The sequence below is a fragment of the Lepus europaeus genome, chromosome 5, assembly GCF_033115175.1.
Source record: "Lepus europaeus isolate LE1 chromosome 5, mLepTim1.pri, whole genome shotgun sequence".
NCBI lineage: Eukaryota > Metazoa > Chordata > Mammalia > Lagomorpha > Leporidae > Lepus > Lepus europaeus.
In genome coordinates this window covers 152,655,071-152,674,082 of record NC_084831.1, presented here as the reverse complement: position 1 = coordinate 152,674,082, position 19,012 = coordinate 152,655,071, and the positions used below count along the sequence as shown (strand labels likewise).

Sequence of the window (19,012 nt, the reverse complement as noted above, 5' to 3'; positions counted from 1 at the left end):
TGTGTTTACTCCCTTTGATAACAATATGTTTCATTTTAGATAAATATGAATTCCTATCATTTTTTCATTTATTCATCAGTTAATTTAGAAGTAAAATAATACCTATATTTATTACTCAGTTGGTCATCTCCTTTATTACTTTTCTTTGATTTACCAAGTAGAATAAAAAAGAAGATAAGGTTTTTCACATTAGTCTTCAGTTACAAGCCACATTGCTTTTAGGTGTCTTCATAGGGACATACAATAAAAGGAGGTATTTATATAAATCCAGGCATCCTGTTTAAACTAGATTCCAAGAAATGGAATAGAAGTAAAAGAATTTTTGAAGTATTTTTTAGGTTTTATATTTGGCTATAAATCACTTTTTCATTCTTTTAGCAGATTTGTGAAAGCTAATGTAAATGTAAATGTATGGTATGTTCTTAACACCTATAAGTATTTTTAGAGACAACAGGAGAAAAGAATTTTTTGAAATCTATCTTCATGTTTTAAAAAACAGAAGATCGATCACATGCTTTTTGTCAGATTTAGAAAACTGTTACATGAAGAAGCTATTATACTGTTTTAGGAATTGATGATTGTATGAATAAAAGTATATGTAATATATACAATTTATAATGGAATCCAACAGGAACAGATTATACCATTCTCTCGGCCCGGTGACAAGAGTGGCACGAAATGGCTATCGAAGCCACGTGAAGGCCAGCAGGTACAATCCCCCTGCACTCAGGGGCTGCAGAACCCCCTCTGGTGATGGTGATTGGCTCCCATGGTTGTGGTCTGGCATTTTTTCTGTTCTTTCTCAACTAACTGATTGAAAAACTAGATAAATCGCCCAGAAAAACTTTCTTTCCAAGATTTGACATGAAGATAAATTTGAACTACTCTTTCTGATCCACACAGCTAATTGCTAAAGCTTTTGTCTTTATGTCATTTTTTTTTTTTTTTTTGGACAGGCAGAGTGGACAGTGAGAGAGAGAGACAGAGAGAAAGGTCTTCCTTTGCCGTTGGTTCACCCTCCAATGGCCGCCGCGGCCAGCGCGCTGCGGCCGGCGCACCGCGCTGATCCGATGGCAGGAGCCAGGTGCTTCTCCTGGTCTCCCATGGGGTGCAGGGCCCAAGCACTTGGGCCATCCTCCACTGCACTCCCTGGCCACAGCAGAGAGCTGGCCTGGAAGAGGGGCGACCGGGATAGAATCCGGTGCCCCGACCGGGACTAGAACCCGGTGTGCCGGCGCCGCAAGGCGGAGGATTAGCCTAGTGAGCCACGGCGCTGGCTCTTTATGTCATATTTTTAAAATGTTAATGAATTGGTAGCCTTTTAACTGCACAAGTCTTTCTAATGCTGCTAGTTATTTGAGAGAATATTATAATAATCTGCTGTTGTTTATAAGCTTCAATCAAAGCATTTACTTTGCTAAAAAGTCTACATTTGATTTCTTTTTAAATGATTTTTTCAGATAAACCACAGGCCATGAATTTAGACCAGTCTCTTTCATTAAATAATATTTATGTATTTCAACTCATTGAGGTGTGGTGTCAAATAAGGATTATACCATTGATTGGAAACATAAGGTTTAGTGGTAAGGGGGTGATCAGCCAACTCTTGTTTTTTGTTTTTGTTTTTTTTAAAGATTATTTATTTGAAAGGCAGAATTACAGACAGAGAAGGAGAGACAGAGAAAGAGGTCTTCCATCCTCTGGTTTATTCCCCAGATGGCTGCAACAGCTGGAGCTGGGTTGATCTGAAGCCAGGAACCTGGAGCTTCTTTAGGTCTCCCACATGGATTCAGAGGCCCAAGCATTTGGGCCATCTTCCACTGCTTTCCCAGGCTGTTAGCAGGGAGCTAGATGGGAAGTGGAGCATCCAAGACTCAAACCATAGGGATTGCTGGCACCACAGGCAGAGGTTTAACCTACTCAGCCCAGTCAGCCAACTCTTGAAACACCAAACTAACAAACTTGAAGCAAACTTTATGTCAGTTTGATGATACTGGATCTCCTTGTGTGCAAGTGTACATCCCTGAATGTAAGTGGCTGAGCATAGAGTTTCTTGTGGTTTCTAAGTTTTTAAGTCACTTTGAAGACACCTAAAGAACCATAAAAAAGTAAACTGGCAAACTTCAGATTTCTTTGCTGTTGTAGGAATTCTACAGCTTGTATCAAATCATCAAAAAACGACATGTTTATCAATATATATTAATTGGTTCATGTAGAAATAATTCTGGTTTTAAATATAGGACCTTAAATCATTTTGGAAAATATATCAAAATGTTCGGTTGTTCTGTCTTTTTTTTTTTTTTTTAACTTACATGAAAGGGCAATCTTGAGTTTGGAGTTCCTTTCTTGAAGAACTGTTAGACCATAATCAAATGCTTGTATGCTGAAAGCACTCAAATGCCTTTAAAAGTTATTGCAGAAAGTTTTTTTTAATGTTATTATTTTTATTACTTTATTAATTAACCTATTTTAGAATTAAATTAAGCATGGATTTTTACTTTTACTGAGCTTCTGCTACTTTTATTTTCAGTTTTGTTTTATTTTCGTAAGTGCTTTTAACAGAATTTCCATCTTTCCTACCAGGACTTCAGAGTTTCTAATGAGGAAAATAAAGTTATGATAATGATGCAATGTGGCATATTAAGAAAAAAATTCTTAAATGCTTAATCTCTACTAAAGTAAATTACTGCATTCTTTCTAAATTGTACTTACTCAAATGCATATTAGTGTGTGTTTAGTGCCTGCTGACTTTAACAGCTTCCTAATTTCATGCCAGCTTATACACTTCATATCAATAAATCTTTAAAAATCATCCACATCTTCTTAACTGTGAATAAAGCAACAAAATTTTAAAATTAAAAGTAATTACATTTTAAGTACCCACTGCTTAAAATACATACCCGGATCTTATGTGGTGTTTTATTTTCATTATTACAGTTCTGCAGAGTCAGAAGACTTGGCAGTGCATTTGTATCCAGGAGCGGTTACTATCCAAGGTGTTCTCAGGAGAAAAACTTTGTTAAAAGAAGGCAAAAAACCTACAGTAAGATTGCACTATGTTGTATTTTAACACACCTCTAAAATATGTGAAAATAAGATCCTAAAAATAATTAAAGCAATTGCAATGAAATCAGGTGTATAGTAGACTTGAATATTATAAAAGACACATTTGCCTCGCCGTGTTTCCTAAAGTTACCTCCATACAGAAATCATATATTACATATGCTTAAATAAAGGCACTCCTACACTTTTCTTTTATCTTCAATATAGTATGTATATTAAACTGTTCCTGTAGAAATATGAACATATATCATTAAGAATTATTTTAGTAAAGATAAGGAAAATTAGAAAATAGGCAATAAGAACCTTAAAATGAAGTTCAACTAATGTTGCTTCATTGTTTTGTGTTTTTTTAAGGTTTATTTTTTATTTATTTGAAAGGCAGAATTAGAGGTGGGGAGAAAATGAGAGAGAGAGAGAGAGAGAGAGAGAGAGAGAGAGATCGTCCATCCACAGGTTCGCATCCCAAATGGCCACAACAGCCAAGGCTGGGCTAGGCTAAGGCCAGGAGCCCGGAGCTTCCTCTGGTTCTAGAGTAGAGGGACCCAAATAGTTGGCCCATCTTCTGCTGCTTTCCCAAGCAGCTGGGTCTTGAATCGGTGCCCGTCTGGGATGCCAGCCATTGCAGGCAGCTACTTAACCCACTACACCACAACTCCAACCCTGCTTCACTGGTTTTTAAGTAATGTAGGGTTTTTTTTTTCCTGTGTGGTGTAGAACCCAGATATTAAGTGTCCTCCAAAACACTACATTTTTGGGGGGGAGGGGGAAGCATGGTAAAGCGGAGCTATTTGCATGTAATGGATAAGTCTATTCTTCCCCAGGACCAGCATGGCTCCTTGACCACTGGACAAAGATCACTTTTTTCCTCAAATATTATTGTAGTTTATCTAATTTGGATTATGAAATCTTTGGCATACATCCACACTTAAAGTTTTTGAAGATATGAAGAATTCTTATAAAGATGATTTCATGTATAAAATCTTATTTTACCACTTACAAATCAGGAAACCAAAGGCACATACAATCAAGAAGCCACATCAGAGCAGCTAGTGAACTAAGAATAGCCTGTCAGTTGAACTGTTACCAAACCTATAACATGTCCAATGCTAGAAACAGAGCAGATGAGTCAGTGCCTGCCTCTAAGGATTCGATTCCAATGAGGAGAAATGAGAAGAAGCATGAGATGTCACCATGGCAAGGTGTTTGAGCTGAGATCTCAGTAAGGAAGGTGAGTTAGTCTTTGCAGGCACTGAAAGTGGGCAGGAAGTAGAAGAGATGACAGAGACAAAGGCTGGAGTCGCTTGAGATGTAGATGTGAGGTGCAAAGAAATGAGTGGAAACACGGTAACTTCTGAGCTTGGAGACTGAGGTAGACAAGTGTTGGAGACGTTTATTGAAACAGAGTTGGTCGAGTAAGCCTTGACCTACTCCAGATCCATGTGCTTAGTCATTTTGGCCCTTGAAAAAGTGTAGCTCAAGAGGACAACACAGGAGTGGTGGCCAGAGATTTGGAAGTCACTGGCATACAGAGTATTTGAGGAGTGGAACTGGATGAGGTGGATTATCTGTGAAGAAAGTGTCGCTGGGGAAGAAAAACGGGCCAGGGGTGGAGTTCTGTAGTAAGTATAGGTCTGCTCCAGGAGTGCACAGTAAGCAGTTGTCATCCCAGAAGGCTGGCAGGTGAAAGTGCTTGAAGAGGAAAGGCGGCCCTGCAGAGAGGCTGCAGTGATGCGGAGAGGCTTTGCGGACCTCAGCAGGCAGCAGCAGTTCAGCCTGAGAGCCAAATGAAGGAAATTGAGAAATGGGCAAGGTGCAAGTCAGAGGCCAGCACTGGAGCCAGCTTCGCAAGGACAGCTCGTCAGGTGGACTCGTGCTGAGCGGGAGGCGGTTCTCAGCAGAGTCGTCTGGTTTTCTCTGGAGTATGCAGTGATTGCATTCTGGTAATGAGAGTTTTGAGAAGGTGTGAGACTGTCTCCAGAGAGACCGTGTGTACATAATGACTAGATTGAGGAAGAGGGAAGTACGACTGATATGCACCTGAGATTTGTGATCATAATGTTATCTGTTGGTCTAGCTGTGTGATTTCTTCAGTAATACTCAGCTACTGTGGTATGTTGTGCCAGATAATCAGATGATTAGATCTGGGTTTTAGCGGGAGAGGGCAGTTGAATTAAAGTATCTGGAAGGGAAAGGATGCAGTGTTGGATCATGGGATATATAGGCTAGATACGAAGAAAAAGAAGGCAAGAGTGGCATTGGGAGGGAAGGGATAGTGGAAATGCTAGAGAATATTAAAAAGCAATAGGAATCTTAATGAGAGCAAGAATTACTTTGATGAGGATGCTATGGTCTATTAGCTGGAATCATGGGAATATTTGAGGTGAAGATTGCAGAAGTGAGAGAATTCAAGGCTGTTAGTCCTTTGATGACAGAGAGTACAGTGTATCTTTGGCACAAAGAAGGGTAAAGAGACTGAAAAGCCCATAGCGTTTTTAATAGTATATTCATGTGCTTACCCTCCCCAGGTAGCAGCTTGGACAAAATACTGGGCAGCTTTGTGTGGGACACAACTTTTTTACTATGCTGCCAAATCTCTAAAGGCTACAGAAAGAAAACATGTAAGTTTTTTTCCTCTACAATTGTAACCTTGTTTCACAGCTGTTTCTTTGTGGTTGTTAAGAAAACAGTCCTAATGGGACACAAGGATGTTGACGAGGTGGAGGGGAGGTTGTTTGTTTTTCATTTTTCCCCAATTTATATTCCTTGTATGAATGCTGTAATGGAGTTTTGATTCTGGTGGACCATTCCAAGGAAGGTCTTGGAATAAATTCCGTATTTTGAGGTTTGTTTTTTGAATGATGTTCTTCCATTGCAGATGTCTCAATTGCACATTACAGATTTCTATCTTGGTAGCATAGCTTTCTCAGACTTGAGTTTCTGGTTCAGAACGCGATTCAAAATGATTGCCTTGGAGTCTCAGTTCCTAATGTACAAAATGTGATGATTTGGAACCAATGTCGAAAGTTCTTTCCCCATCAGTCAGTGATTTTCCCCGGAGTAAAGAGGAATGAGTGATCACAATAGTTAGCTGCAGTCCACTGTCTTGCATTTCGTATTACTTAGAATATTTAGAAGTGTCCTGTGGCTCTATTTTGCATGCTGTTTTTAAATTTTGTTTTGTTTTGTTTTGTTTTATTGATTTGAAAGCCAGGGTGACAGAGAGGGAAAAGAGAGAGAGAGAGAAATCGATCTTCCATCAGTTGCACTCCACAAATAGCTGCAACAGCTGGAGCTGGGCCAGGCCAAAGCCAGGAGCCAGCAACTCTTTCCGGGTCTCCATGTGGGTGGCAGGGACCCAAGAACTTGGGCTTGCCTGCTGTGTTTTATATGGCTGTAAAACAGTCTTTAAAAGGAATAATAATTTTCCATGTTGCATTAATAAAATCTCTTCGAGACAAATTTAATTCTAAATCATGTATTTTGGGGGGATGGAGAAAATTTAAGTGGTTTACACTACTGAGGAAAGGTGAATCACTAAAGAAAAATTTTAAGTACTTTTTCTACTTATAAGTCACCTACATGACACAACATAATTCAGAGAAATTTTTTTCTGTCCCAGTTTTAGCCCTTTAATAAGGCTGAAGGTATAAAAGTGGACATTTTTGGTTTAAGTGAATGTGGGAAATCCCATAAGTGCAGAAAGGGAAATCTGCAAGCCTGCATTCCTATATTGTAGTTTTACCTAATGTATTCATTTTTTTCTGCATCGAAGGACCTTATAAGGATAGAATGGCTGGAAAGAAAGGAGGGAGAATGTTATGTTATTTTTCTATTTTTGAATTATTAAAAAGGAACACATATTCATAGTAAAAACAAGTATTTAGCAGAAGTATAAGAAGTATAAGAAATAATTTTACATATTTGAACCTACTCTCTACATGGTAACGACTGAGTAAATGTTTGAGCAGTTAAATTTTAGAAATAAATCTACACCTAAAAAAATGCACCAAATATGTTAAGACTTTTCATGAATAAATAAAATAGAAAAATGGGAAAAATAAATAAATTGAAAACAAAATACAAATGTCTGATAAACATGAAAAGCAGCCTCACTACTTATGCAAAAGTACAGATTAAACGATGCTTTTTCTTGCCATTAGGCTAACGTTTTAAAGTTGGACAGTGTTGTACTGGCCATGAGGTAGGGAGACATGGACTTAGCATCCGCAGGGCTCAGACGTTTAAAGTGTTGGTGTTTCTGTGATAGGCAGTCTGCGTCAGTGGAGGCAGTGTGTGGCACAGGAACAGCCAACCATTCCTTACCTGAGAGTCTGCTACAGAATCCTGAAACAAGTACACCAAGATATCTGTAGTGATGTTTATGACAGCAGAACTATGGGAACAGCCAAAATGCTTACCCAGAAAGAGTTACTGACAGCTGAAAACCTCACTCAGCGTAGAGACATGCCCCTGTCAGTATACAAGACACCAACAGCAGCAACCGCACGAAGAAGCCTCTGGTGTTGCCACCATCTGGGGAGTGGCAGGTGGAAGACTCCCCTCCTCCCCCCACCCTGCCTCTGCCTCTCTGTAACTCTGCCTTTCAACTAAATAAATAGATCTTTTAAAAGCCTGTGTTGTAAATGCACAGAGAAAGTTCTGAAGGGCATCACCCTGTGAAGGAGTCAGCTGGTGGGCGGGGGCCGTTTGCCCCGTCTCACCTTCATCCCTCTGCATGAAGGGCTTATGTTTCTTGAGTTACTTTGTTGTTCTTCAGAGAAGCAGATGAGGCAGAGATTGTGTGAGTCAGGACAAGTATATCAGAAGATCATGCTAGCCACTTTGAAGTACATTAGGAACTGTCAAATCATCAGTTCTGTGATATTGCCAGTTTCATTCTCCATGTATTAAAACCTCCTGACCTTAGTGTTCTATTTTGTTAAAATTTTCTGTGTTCATTCTTCTCCTTTTCACTGTGAAACCTTTAAAACATACAAAAGAAGATAGTATTGTACTCATGCATTTCACAGCGTGACAAAATGACCTTATAGGATATAGCAGGGCATTGTCAGAAGGGCCAAAGCCTGCCCACGGAGCATCTCCTGCCTTTCTCATAAATCAGCCTCACAGCTGGCACTGTCCTGAATTCCTTATTAGTCATTGCTGTGATTTTCTTGTAAGTTTTGTATGATTCCTTTAATGCATTGTTCCATTTTTTAAATGTACTTGAATAGATTCACATGTATATTCTTAGGGACTAAGAATTTTTTTGCTTGGAATTACTTTGTGATCCATTGTTGTAGGTGTGCATAAGCCGACACATACTCCTTTTCACAACTGGATATTTGGATGATTTCCAGATTAGGGTTTTAGTTTTGCGTTTGCTTCTTTGGTTTTGTTTTGTTTAGATTTGGTTATTTGAGAGAGGCAGAGTCACAGAGAGAGAGAGAGGTCTTCCATCTGCTGATTCATTCCCCAAATGGCCACAGCAGACAGAGCTCGGCAGATCCAGAGCCAAGAGTTTGTTCTGGGTCTCCCATATGGTTGCAGAGCCCCAAACACTTGGGCCATCTTTCCACTGTTTTCCCAGGCCATTAGCAAGGAGCTGGACCAGAAGTAGAGCAGCTGAGACTTGAACAAGCACCCATATGGGATCCTTATGCTGCAAGTGGACACTTAACCTACTGTGCCACAGTGCTGGCCCCAGTTTCTTTGGTTTTTTTGTTTTGTTATTTTTTTAAATACAAGCTCTGGAAAGTTGTATTTAAAAAAAATTTGCATGGTTTACTTTTCACCAGTCTGTTCTGGCATGCTTCTTATAATATCAGAATCACTTGGATCAGTGATAGAAAGAGTGCATACTCTGTAGTATTTTCCGTGTGCTGTTCCCAGTTCAGTATTCTCACCACTGTGGATAGACACCAGTTTGGGACAACGTGACGTAATACTCTTTCAGATTCCCTGGAAGCTGGGCAGTTGCTGGCAAGGATGACCAGTTTCTCTTTGCCTTGTCTGGTCCTCTTCGGAGACTGCGTGTACCCCAGCGTGTGTTTTCCACTCTTCAGCACTAGTGGAGTCTAGAGTTGATCGACTCCACTGACTCTTTCATCTGCTTTGCAGCCGGCTTCTTCCTGCCTTAGGTGCAAGATGATCTCCAACCGAGTACAGCTGCGGAGACTCCTGGGGAGCAAGGAGGAACCAAAAAAAGCTTGTTTTGCTATTTCTAACAGTGCTGCTATAAATATTTTTTAAACATTTATTTTATTTATTTGAATTACAGAGAAAGAGAGAGGTCTTCCATCCGCTGATTGACTCACCAGATGGCCACAATGGCTGGTGCTGGGCCAGGCTACAGTTAAGAGCCAGGAACTCCATCCAGGTCTCTCACGTGGGTGCAGGGGCCCAAGCACTTAGGCCATCCTCCACTGCTTTCCCAGGCCATTAGCAGGAGCTGGATCGGAAGTAGAGCAGCCAAGACTCAAACCAGTGCCCATATGGGATACCGACACTGCAGACAATGGCTCAACCTGCTGCACCACAAAGTTGACCCCTGTTGTAAATATTTTTGTGCACAGGTTCTCTAGATTATATATCTAGAGTGCAAATTTTGAACTTTGTTAGAAAATGGCAAATCAATTTACACACTCACGAATGGCACAATCAGACTTTATATCCTCACTGTATTGTCAGGCTTTTATATTTTGGTGAATCTAGTATATATGAAGTAGCACCTCATAATTTAACTTGTATACCCCTGATTGCTTACTGAGTTGGAAATTTTTTCATGTTTTCTGGTCATTTATGTTTCTTCTGTGAATACCTGAGTAAATATGTTGCTTAATCTTATTCTAAACCATCAAATGTCTTAAATATATATTACATATATGTTCTTAACTACACACACACACACACACACACTCATTCTGGAGGGTATGTTGCAGGTGTCTTCCAGTGTATTTGACTTATCATTTCACTCTCTTCAGGGTGTCTTTTGGTGAAGAGTTCTTAATTTTATAGTAATAGAATTTTTCTCTCTCTTTATGGTTGGTACTTTCTGAATGTATTTTAAAAATCCAGCTCCAGCCTGAGATCATTAACAAGCTCCATTGTTATCTACTAGTAGTTTTTTTCAATAACAGATTTGTCTGGAGTGTAGGAGTGTGATGTGGTGTGACGTAGCCGTTGGTTTTTATGACTTTGTATGCACGGCTGACTTTCCTGCCTCTGTTGACAGAGTGGTTCATTCTGCCATGGCTGACCTGCAGAGCCTGCTCGTGCCATATGAGTTTATGTTACTCATAGATTCCTTTCTAGATTTCATTGCCCTGTTGGTCTGTTCCTGCCCCAGTAACCCTTGATTTCAGTTACTTTAGCTTTTGTCATTTTTTTTTTTCAGCTTTCTAAGGTACAGTTGGCAAAATTACTTGCATTACAGCCTTGCTTTGACATACAGCATGAAATGACCACCAACTTCAAGCTGAGTCCTTACCTCCCAGGGCTGTTTGCCTTTTGGTGGCTTTGTAAGTCTTGATGTGTAGCAGAGCGAGTGCTGCCTTTCTCACGAGTATTTCATTATCATTGATCTTTCACTATTCCATGTAAATTTTAGAATTAGCTTGGCAGGTTAAACATTAAAACTTTTTTAAAATTTTCTTTGAAATGACACTGAACTTACGGATCAGTTTAGGGAGAACTGCTGTCTCTATAACACTGAACTTTTTTTAAAGTTGGACAGTATTTCTCCATTGATTTAGGTCTTCTCTAATGTCTTTTAACTATTAAACTTTCTATGTGTTTGTTGTTTGTGTTCCTAGATTCCTCTTGCGTGATGGATTTTTTTAGTTCTCGGTTCCCAGCAACCGTGGTGATCTTTCTCATTCATTCGGTGGATGTGGATTAATTTTCTGTAGATAATGTCATCCTTTTAAAGATAACTGCCTCCTCACCCTTACGTCTTCTTTCCCTTCTGTGTTCTTGTTGACCTACGTATTCTGACTCAGCGATGACGGAGCTAGCAGTGGTGATACTAGATATCAGGGCTAACATCACTGTCGTGATACTTGGTTTTTAAGTGTTTTTAGCATTGTATCCTTACATGTGTAAGTACGTATGTGCTGCAGTGTTTGGTTTGTCTTGTCTGTCTACCTGACTTGTTTGTGAGTGGTTCCTTTTGAAATGCACTTGTATTAGGAAATTCCCTTGTATTCTGAGTGCCTGTGCCTTTAACACAGTATGCAGTACATTTTCCCAAAATTTTTATTGGTGTTGAATTGATCATAAGTCTTCTCCTTTAATCTGTTAATGTGGTAATTTAATAATTGTTCTAAAGAAGTGTAACTGCAATTAATAAATAAAAGAATAGTTAACCTCAAAATAAATGAATAGTTAACTACGAAAGTATAAAAACGGGGCCGACGCTGTGGCATGGGAGGTTAAAGCCCTGGCCTGAAGCGCTGGCATCCCATATGGAAGCCAGTTCTAGTCCTGGCTGCTCCTGTTCGATCCAGCTCTCTGCCATGGCCTGGGATAGCAGTAGAAGTGGCCCAAGTGCTTGGGCCCATGCACCCATGTGGGAGACCTGGAGGAAGCTCCTGGCTTCAGATCGGCGCAGCTCCGGCTGTTGTGGCCATCTGGGGAGTGAACCAGCAGATGGAAGACCTCTCTCTCTGTCTCTGCCTCTCTTTGTAACTCTTTCAAATAAATAAAATAAATCTTTAAAAAAAAAAAAAGAAGTAAAAAGCATGCTAAGATTACCCTTTTTGTGAGAAACACAGTAAGCATGTGTTTTAATGACCATTAATTCTCTGGTAGCACTGCTGGTTCATTTAATGACAAGATTTAGGACAAGGCAGCCATTAAAATGCAGATGTGTTTACTACAAGGGGCAGAAGGGCAGCTTAGGAGAAACAAGGTAGGTGAATTCATCGGCTGCCGGGCAGACCTGCTCCTTGGGAGTGGAGATGGAACATTCGGTCTTGACGAAGAGTTGAAGCTGGGAAAGGTCTGGAAAGGAGACCAGGTGAAGAAAGCATGGCTAGATGGAATTTAGTAGTAAAAGGTCCCAAGCTGACCTGGACCAGCATGAAGTCACAGATCTCGTCTCATTACAAGAAACTGAAAGGAAGCTCTCGGAAACGCTTAATTTCTGTTTAGATTACCCAAAAATTTTGTTTTCACTCACCATCTTTTGATCTTTCAGTTCAAGTCTACGTCAAATAAGAATGTATCTGTGGTCGGCTGGATGGTGATGATGGCTGACGACCCGGAGCACCCGGACCTCTTCTTGCTCACGGACTCTGAGAAAGGTGATTGTGAGGATGTAACTGGAATACCCAACAGGGAAAGTGTGTGTGTAGCTTTATTTACTGGAGCGGTTTTTTGTCACATAATATGATTAATGATAGTATTTTTAGAGCCTGTATTTGCTTCATGGGCATAAACTTGAAAATTAAAAGCCCAGTTAATCCCTAGAAAGATAACCAGGGAGGGAAGGGGGGAAGGCTGGAAGAAGGGAATCTGAGAATATGTAGCCCATTGTCATTCTAAGATCTCAGAGATTTGCCATATAGGCAATACCCTTTCATCTGCACCCTGAAGTAGATTGTCATTTGAAAGGCTGAGTTAGAGAAAGAGAGACCCAGAGAGAGAGAGAAATCTTCCATCCACTGTTTCAGTCCTCAAGTGGCTGCATGGCCAGGGCCCGTTCATGCTGAAACCAGAAACCCAGAACTCCATCCAGGTCTCCCATGTGGATGGTAGGGACCAAGCCGTGGGGTCTTCTGCTGCTGCTTTCCCAGACACATTAGCAAGGAGTTGGATCAGAAGATGAGCCACCGGGACTCAGGCTGGCACTGTAATATTGGAGTGCCAGTGTGGCAGGTGGGGTCTGGCATTGCTGTGGGCTAGGTTGGGCCTAAGTGTCTTTTAAAGAAGCATTCTAAGAACGGGCAGAGACACGACCTGCAGCATGGTAAAGTCTGTTTACAAAGTGAGGAAGACTCGCATGCACGTGTAGTCGTGTTAGGGAGAGTGGGCCAGGAAAGGAAAAGAGAGATTGCCGTGCCGTGTTCGTTCTGGGTCCATGTGGAGGGAGAGAGAAGGGAAAGGACCCACTTCTCCCCTCTACTAGGCTGCTTATGAGTTTAGAAAAGTGAGGTAGTTACACTAGGTTCCAGGTAGGGGGAGGTACAGCCTGGGGAAGGGGTCATCTGATTGATAGGTGGGTGGATAAGATTACACTGAGCCAGGGAGCTGGGCTTCCACCCTAAGCTTGCTACCTGACTTACCCCATATCAGCATCCTAACCTGTTGCACCACAAAGGCAACCCTGGAAAATGATTTTTTTTAATTTTTTTGTTTATTTGAAAGAGAGATCATCCATCTGATGTTTAACTCCCCAAATGACCACACAACCAGGGCTGGGCCAGGCCAAAGCCAGAAGCATAGAACTCCATCCAGTTCTTCCATGTGGGAGGCCGGTGCCCAAGTACTTGGGTCATCTTCTGCTGTCTTCCAAGGGACATGAGCAGGGAGCTGGATCAGGAGTAGAGCAGCTGGGACTCATGCTGCCACTCATGGGATGCTGGGTCACAGGGGCTATTTAACCTGCCCACCCAAGATTGTCATTCTTAAGTTCTAAATTTGTCCAAGTTTTCCTCAGTGATTTTTACTGTGTTACTTTGAATTAATCGGTTATTTGGCTTAAATCATTTTTCAAGCAAATTAAAATATCATGTATACAATATAAGGAGACATGAATGAATGAATAAAATACTTGACTGTTGACCACTGGAATTTGTAAAGGAGATGAGAGAAATTGGAAGGTGGGCTGTGTTGAATAACATACAACCACATGGTTGTTTTATTTAGTTGTACTTTATTCTAAAGAACATTTAAGAAAACAAAATTATTTCTTAGGAGAAATTCATAAGCAACAAAACAGTGACTTTCTGAATATATGGTAGTGGGGAAATGTGTCACATAGAGAGCTCCTGTTTTTATTTGCGGTAGAAACCATCTGCTAAATGAATACATTTCTGAAACTGAGCACTCTGGTCACATTTAGTGCATTCTTTAACATGGAGCAGAATTACCATGTGTCATAGTCCTAATATTTTTCTTTTCCCCTTATTTTGGTAATTTCAGGAAATTCATACAAGTTTCAAGCTGGCAATAGGATGAATGCGATGCTGTGGTTTAAGCATCTGAGTGCAGCCTGCCAAAGTAACAAACAACAGGTGAGCATTTCTCTAGTTGACAACAGTCAGCGAGACAGGAAGTCCTCATTTCAGGGAGGAGACTATGGACAAGTAAGCAGCATTTCAGGGAGTAAGAAGTATTTAAAGGTGAAACAGTAGAATTCAGTGCTGCAGAGTACAGGAGCAGAGACAGCCTCCGAGAAGCTGGGTAAGCAGCAGGGCTCTCTTGAACTCCAGAGGAGCAGCCTGTGCAGAGGGGGAGGAGGGGCTGCTGGGACAGGGTGCGGCAGATGCAGCCCTGCGGAGGAGCCAGCTCGCAGTGCGCAGTGGAGGGAAAGACGTCGGCATCGCACAGCGAGCGTGCAGCTGCGGAAGGGGCAAAGGCGCGTGGCACTTTAAATAAAGAAAAATTACTCTGGTTCTTAATTTTATCAGTTGATGGCTTGTTGTGGGTTCCTGTGATGGCAGTGAAACCAAAACCCATTTGCATTTTATTGTTGTTTTTATTGTACTGAAACAAAGATGGGCTGCATGAAATAGGCTTTCAGCTGCAAAGGAGAAGAAATCCATTGTGTTGTCTTCCCCACACACAGACTAATGACTGAACAATTAAGATTGGTGAGTGTAAGAAAAAAACGAACTAAGAGTGGGACCACAAATTGATAGAGCAGACATAACGTAAACATTAACTGCCATCGGGGAAGTTTCTCATAGACATGATTAGACCTGGATTCGGAATGTAATTCATCATTGACATAGGACAGTGTTGATACCAAGGTATACTAGGTGTTGTCGGTAGTTAATTTTAATGTATTGTTAGCACTCTGTACTTTACAAAACTAAGTAGAAAGAGTAATTTTTTACCCTCTGATATCAAGATTTAAGTTATTATCTTTGTTTTTGTAAATGAAGAAACCAAGATTCACAGATATTAAATGGGCTTATATAGTAAAAAATGGTTGACCTGAGACCCACTAGGTTCATATTGTTAATTCCATTCTTTTAAAATATTGTTCAGGTGAGCTTTGTTCTCTCCTAATTGTTATTACACATGTATGTGATTGCAGACTTGGTACCACTTTTAGTCACCTCTGTAAAGGACATGAATACCTAGGAGAAGAATTGCCTCTTGCCATGTTGTTAGTGTCTAGAGCAGGATGAAAGCAACAGACCTTCTTTGTTCTTTAAAGATTTGTTTATTTATTTATTTGAAAGGCAGACTTAGAGGCAGAGACACAGGCAGAGGAAAGAGAGAGAGAGAGAGAAAGGTCTTCCATCCGCTGGTTCATTCCCCAGATGTCTACAATGGCCAGAGCTGCAGCAATCCGAAGCCAGGAGCCAGGAGCTTCTTTCGGGTCTCCCATGCAATGCAGGGGTCCAAGCTCTTGGGCCATCTTCTACTGCTTTCCCAGGCCATAGCAGAGAGCGGGATCAGAAGTGAAGTAGCCGGGACTCGAACTGGTGCCCATTTGGGATGCTGGCACTGAAGGCGGCAGCTTTTCCCACTACGCCACAGCACTGGCCCTAGGAACAGACCTTCTTTTGTCTAAGTCTGAGACTTTCAAGATTTGCTTCCCATGCTTTTTTTAAAATGCAACTTAAGGTATTAAGCTTTATTTATTTTAAAAAAATAAGGTTTGGGCCGGCACCATGGCTCACTTGGTTAATCCTCTGCCTGCGGCGCCAATTTCCCATATGGGTGCCGGTTCTGGTCCCAGTTGCTCCTCTTCCAGTCCAGCTCTCTGCTGTGGCCAGGGGAGGGCTGTGGAAGATGGCCCAGGTGCTTGGGCCCCTGTACTCAGGTGGGAGACCAGGAGGAAGCACCTGGCTCCTGGCTTCAGATCGGCACAGCGCAGGCCATGGCAGCCATTTGGGAGGTGAACCAACGGAAGGAAGACCTTTCTCTCTGTCTCTCTCTCTCTCTCACTGTCTATAACTCTACCTGTCAAATAAATAAATAATAAAATAAGGTTCATATTCCTCGGTTACAGCAGACAGTGTAAGCACAACAGCAGAGGCTCATTTTTTCTTTTTTTACTGTGTCGGGGGACCTCCCAGCAGTATCAGTTTAACCATGTGTGTAATCCTGTTTTTTCTTTGTTTCTGTATTTGAAATAATCAGAGTCATAGAAGATTTATAAGTAGAACCTGTGAAATTGGAAATTTTTATAGAAGAATCTGACTCAAATGCAAACTAGCTTAATCCACATTCAGGCAACTTAAATGAAATGTTTACTATATTTAAATATGGGTTTTTTAATAACCAGACCAGAGGATTTGTACTTTAAGCACACGAGCATTTGTATTGTATTTGATTTATAATTCACTTAGGATTATATTGTCCAACAGAAATTTTTCATTCAGAAGTTGACAGAAGATATTCATGTTTTTTGGGGCCCGCACCATGGTGTAATGGGCTAAGCATCTCCCTGTAGTGCCTATATCCCATATGGGCACCGGTTGGAGTCCCAGCTACTCCTCTTCCCACCCAGCTCTCTGCTACGACATGGGAAAAGAGTGGAGGATGGCCCAAATCCTTGGGCCCCTGCACCTGCATGGGGGACTGGAAGAAGCTCCTGGCTCCTGACTTTGGATCATCCCAGCTCTGGCTGTTGTGGCCACCTGTGGAGTGAACCAGCAGATAGAGGCCCTTTTCTCTCTGTCTCTCCCTCTCTCTGTGACTCTAATTCTTGACTAAGTTAAATATTTTAAAAAATATATTCATGTTTTTAGTATGTTTCAGAGAGGAAATCAATATGATGCAACCTGTAAGTGCTAAACAATTATAGAACATTGATTTTTCAGAGGTATGTCAGATCATAATTCATCTGTTAATGAATCTTATGCTTTTGTGCAATTATTAATCACACTTATAAAATTGTCTGAGCTGGTTTTTGTGTGCATGTAGTAATTCCTTGTAAAAAATAAAATGAGAAAATAAATAGCAAGTTTGTCTGGAATCTACCCTAGTACAGTCATACTCATTCGTCTTTCATTTATTTAGGAAATATTACCGAGCCCCCTCTGTTAAACCAGAGATGGTATTCTACCTTCCTTTCATCCAGAAGTCAGCTTACTAGAGAGTGTTAACACATCCCAGTGACTTTTTCTTCTTATAATGAATATAATATGCCTAACATAGTCATTATTCATAAATTTATTGGAATGCCTGTCAAAAGTCCTTTTAAAAGATACTTGGGGCCGGCGCCGTGGCTCAACAGGCTAATCCTCCGCCTTGCAGCGCCAGCACACCGGGTTCTAGTCCCGGTTGGGGCGTCAGATTCTATCCCAGTTGCCCCTCTTCCAGGCCAGCTCTCTGCTATGGCCCAGGAAGGCAGTGGAGGATGGCCCAAGTCCTTGGGCCCTGCACCCGCATGGGAGACCAGGAGAAGCACCTGGCTCCAAGCTTCGGATCAGCGCGATGTGCCGGCCGCAGAGGCCATTGGAGGGTGAACCAATGGCAAAAGGAAGACCTTTCTCTCTGTCTCTCTCTCTCTCACTATCCACTCTGCCTGTCAAAAAAAAAAAGATACTTGGATCAGAAAGACTTGGGTTTGCCTAATAAGGAAAGATAAATAGTGTGAAAACTGACTTTTACACATGGTTTGTGTAATATAATGCTTCTCTTTTCTAGGTTCCTACAAACTTGATGACTTTTGAGTAGAAGCCTGAGAAAGGAGAGAGGTGCCCTGTGCTCCTCTGTGAGAGCTGGGACCTGATGAGTGAGCGCCAGCTGTATACCATCCTGTGCCAGGGAGAGCTCAGGGCTCAGCCCAGCCTGTGGAGTCCTGAACCAAAAAAGCACTAATTTCAGGGAATGAAGTGAGATATTCCCAGAGAACAAACTGGAGTTACAGAACAAACTGCCATGAACCATGCTTCTTATCTGAACTGACCTGTGGAAACCACTGCCTTAAAGAATGAAAGGAAAACCAACATGCAACACCAAATAGTGTGTGTGGATCTCTGGCGGTGCTGTGCTTGGAGTAGATCGTAGCGAATTTGCATTTCTTTTAACTTTGTACTAATTTTGGACGGGGGGATCACCTTTTTTTAGATACACTTAAAACGGAAACCTATTTCTTATGGATCACATCAGGAGCTGGTTTTGAACTATGGTGAAAAGAGAATTCAGTAGGGGTGACACCAGCAGCCGCCTCCGGCGATCGGCAGCCTCACCTGTTCTCTCCCAAGAGAACGTAGGAGTTAGACACGCTCATAATGTGAGTCGTCGGGGTTGGGGCGGGGGCGGGGGAGGAGGGGAGTTTATTTTGTTGAACACTAAACTTCCAAAATTCAGTACTGTATAGGGAACATTGCTTCTTGCCGGAGGTGCAAAGGCTGAGCTGTTCACTTGCCAGGGGGTTTAAAAGTAGGCAGTTCCTAACGGGGGCTAAAGTGAGCCAGCCCACCGCTGGAGCGCAGAGCTGTCGGGGAAGGACTGTAACCCCAACCTCAGACTCTCTTTATTTCAAGTTAACTGCGTGAGCCCTTCTCCTTCTCACAAGTTGCTTTTGGTGTTAAGGCTATATATTGACATTTTGTCAGGGTATTTTCTTTTACAGTGTTTCATGTGCATAATGCCAGAGTTATTTTTTTATTACTCATCTGTGTTTTGGTTCAGTATGAGATTCAAGATCATATTTGTTTAAAAGATTCCACATACATACGTAATGTATGTATTTTATCGTAAGACATAGAAAATAATTTTAAGAGGAATAAAAGTTGAGATCCTGAGAACTTTAAGTATT

General features: G+C 41.3%; 1 protein-coding gene and 1 pseudogene across 5 annotated transcripts in view; one reads left to right on the top strand and one right to left on the bottom strand.

Annotated features, from left to right (window-relative positions):
• RALGPS2 (Ral GEF with PH domain and SH3 binding motif 2) overlaps positions 1-18,498 on the top strand; it is a 183,134-nt gene extending 164,636 nt beyond the window's left edge. For 4 of the 5 annotated variants that reach the window (XM_062192961.1, XM_062192963.1, XM_062192962.1 and 1 more), the window contains exons 15-20: positions 632-709; positions 2,938-3,043; positions 5,589-5,681; positions 12,263-12,368; positions 14,209-14,300; positions 17,896-18,498. In XM_062192961.1, coding sequence (XP_062048945.1) covers positions 632-709; positions 2,938-3,043; positions 5,589-5,681; positions 12,263-12,368; positions 14,209-14,300; positions 17,896-17,925 — 505 coding nt within the window. In that variant the 3' untranslated portion in view covers positions 17,926-18,498. The remainder of the gene's footprint in view (positions 1-631; positions 710-2,937; positions 3,044-5,588; positions 5,682-12,262; positions 12,369-14,208; positions 14,301-17,895) is intronic. The other variant, XM_062192965.1, reaches the window with a different exon arrangement.
• Positions 8,848-11,109, bottom strand: LOC133760522 (large ribosomal subunit protein eL30-like; annotated as a pseudogene).
• Positions 18,499-19,012: the final 514 nt, after the last annotated feature.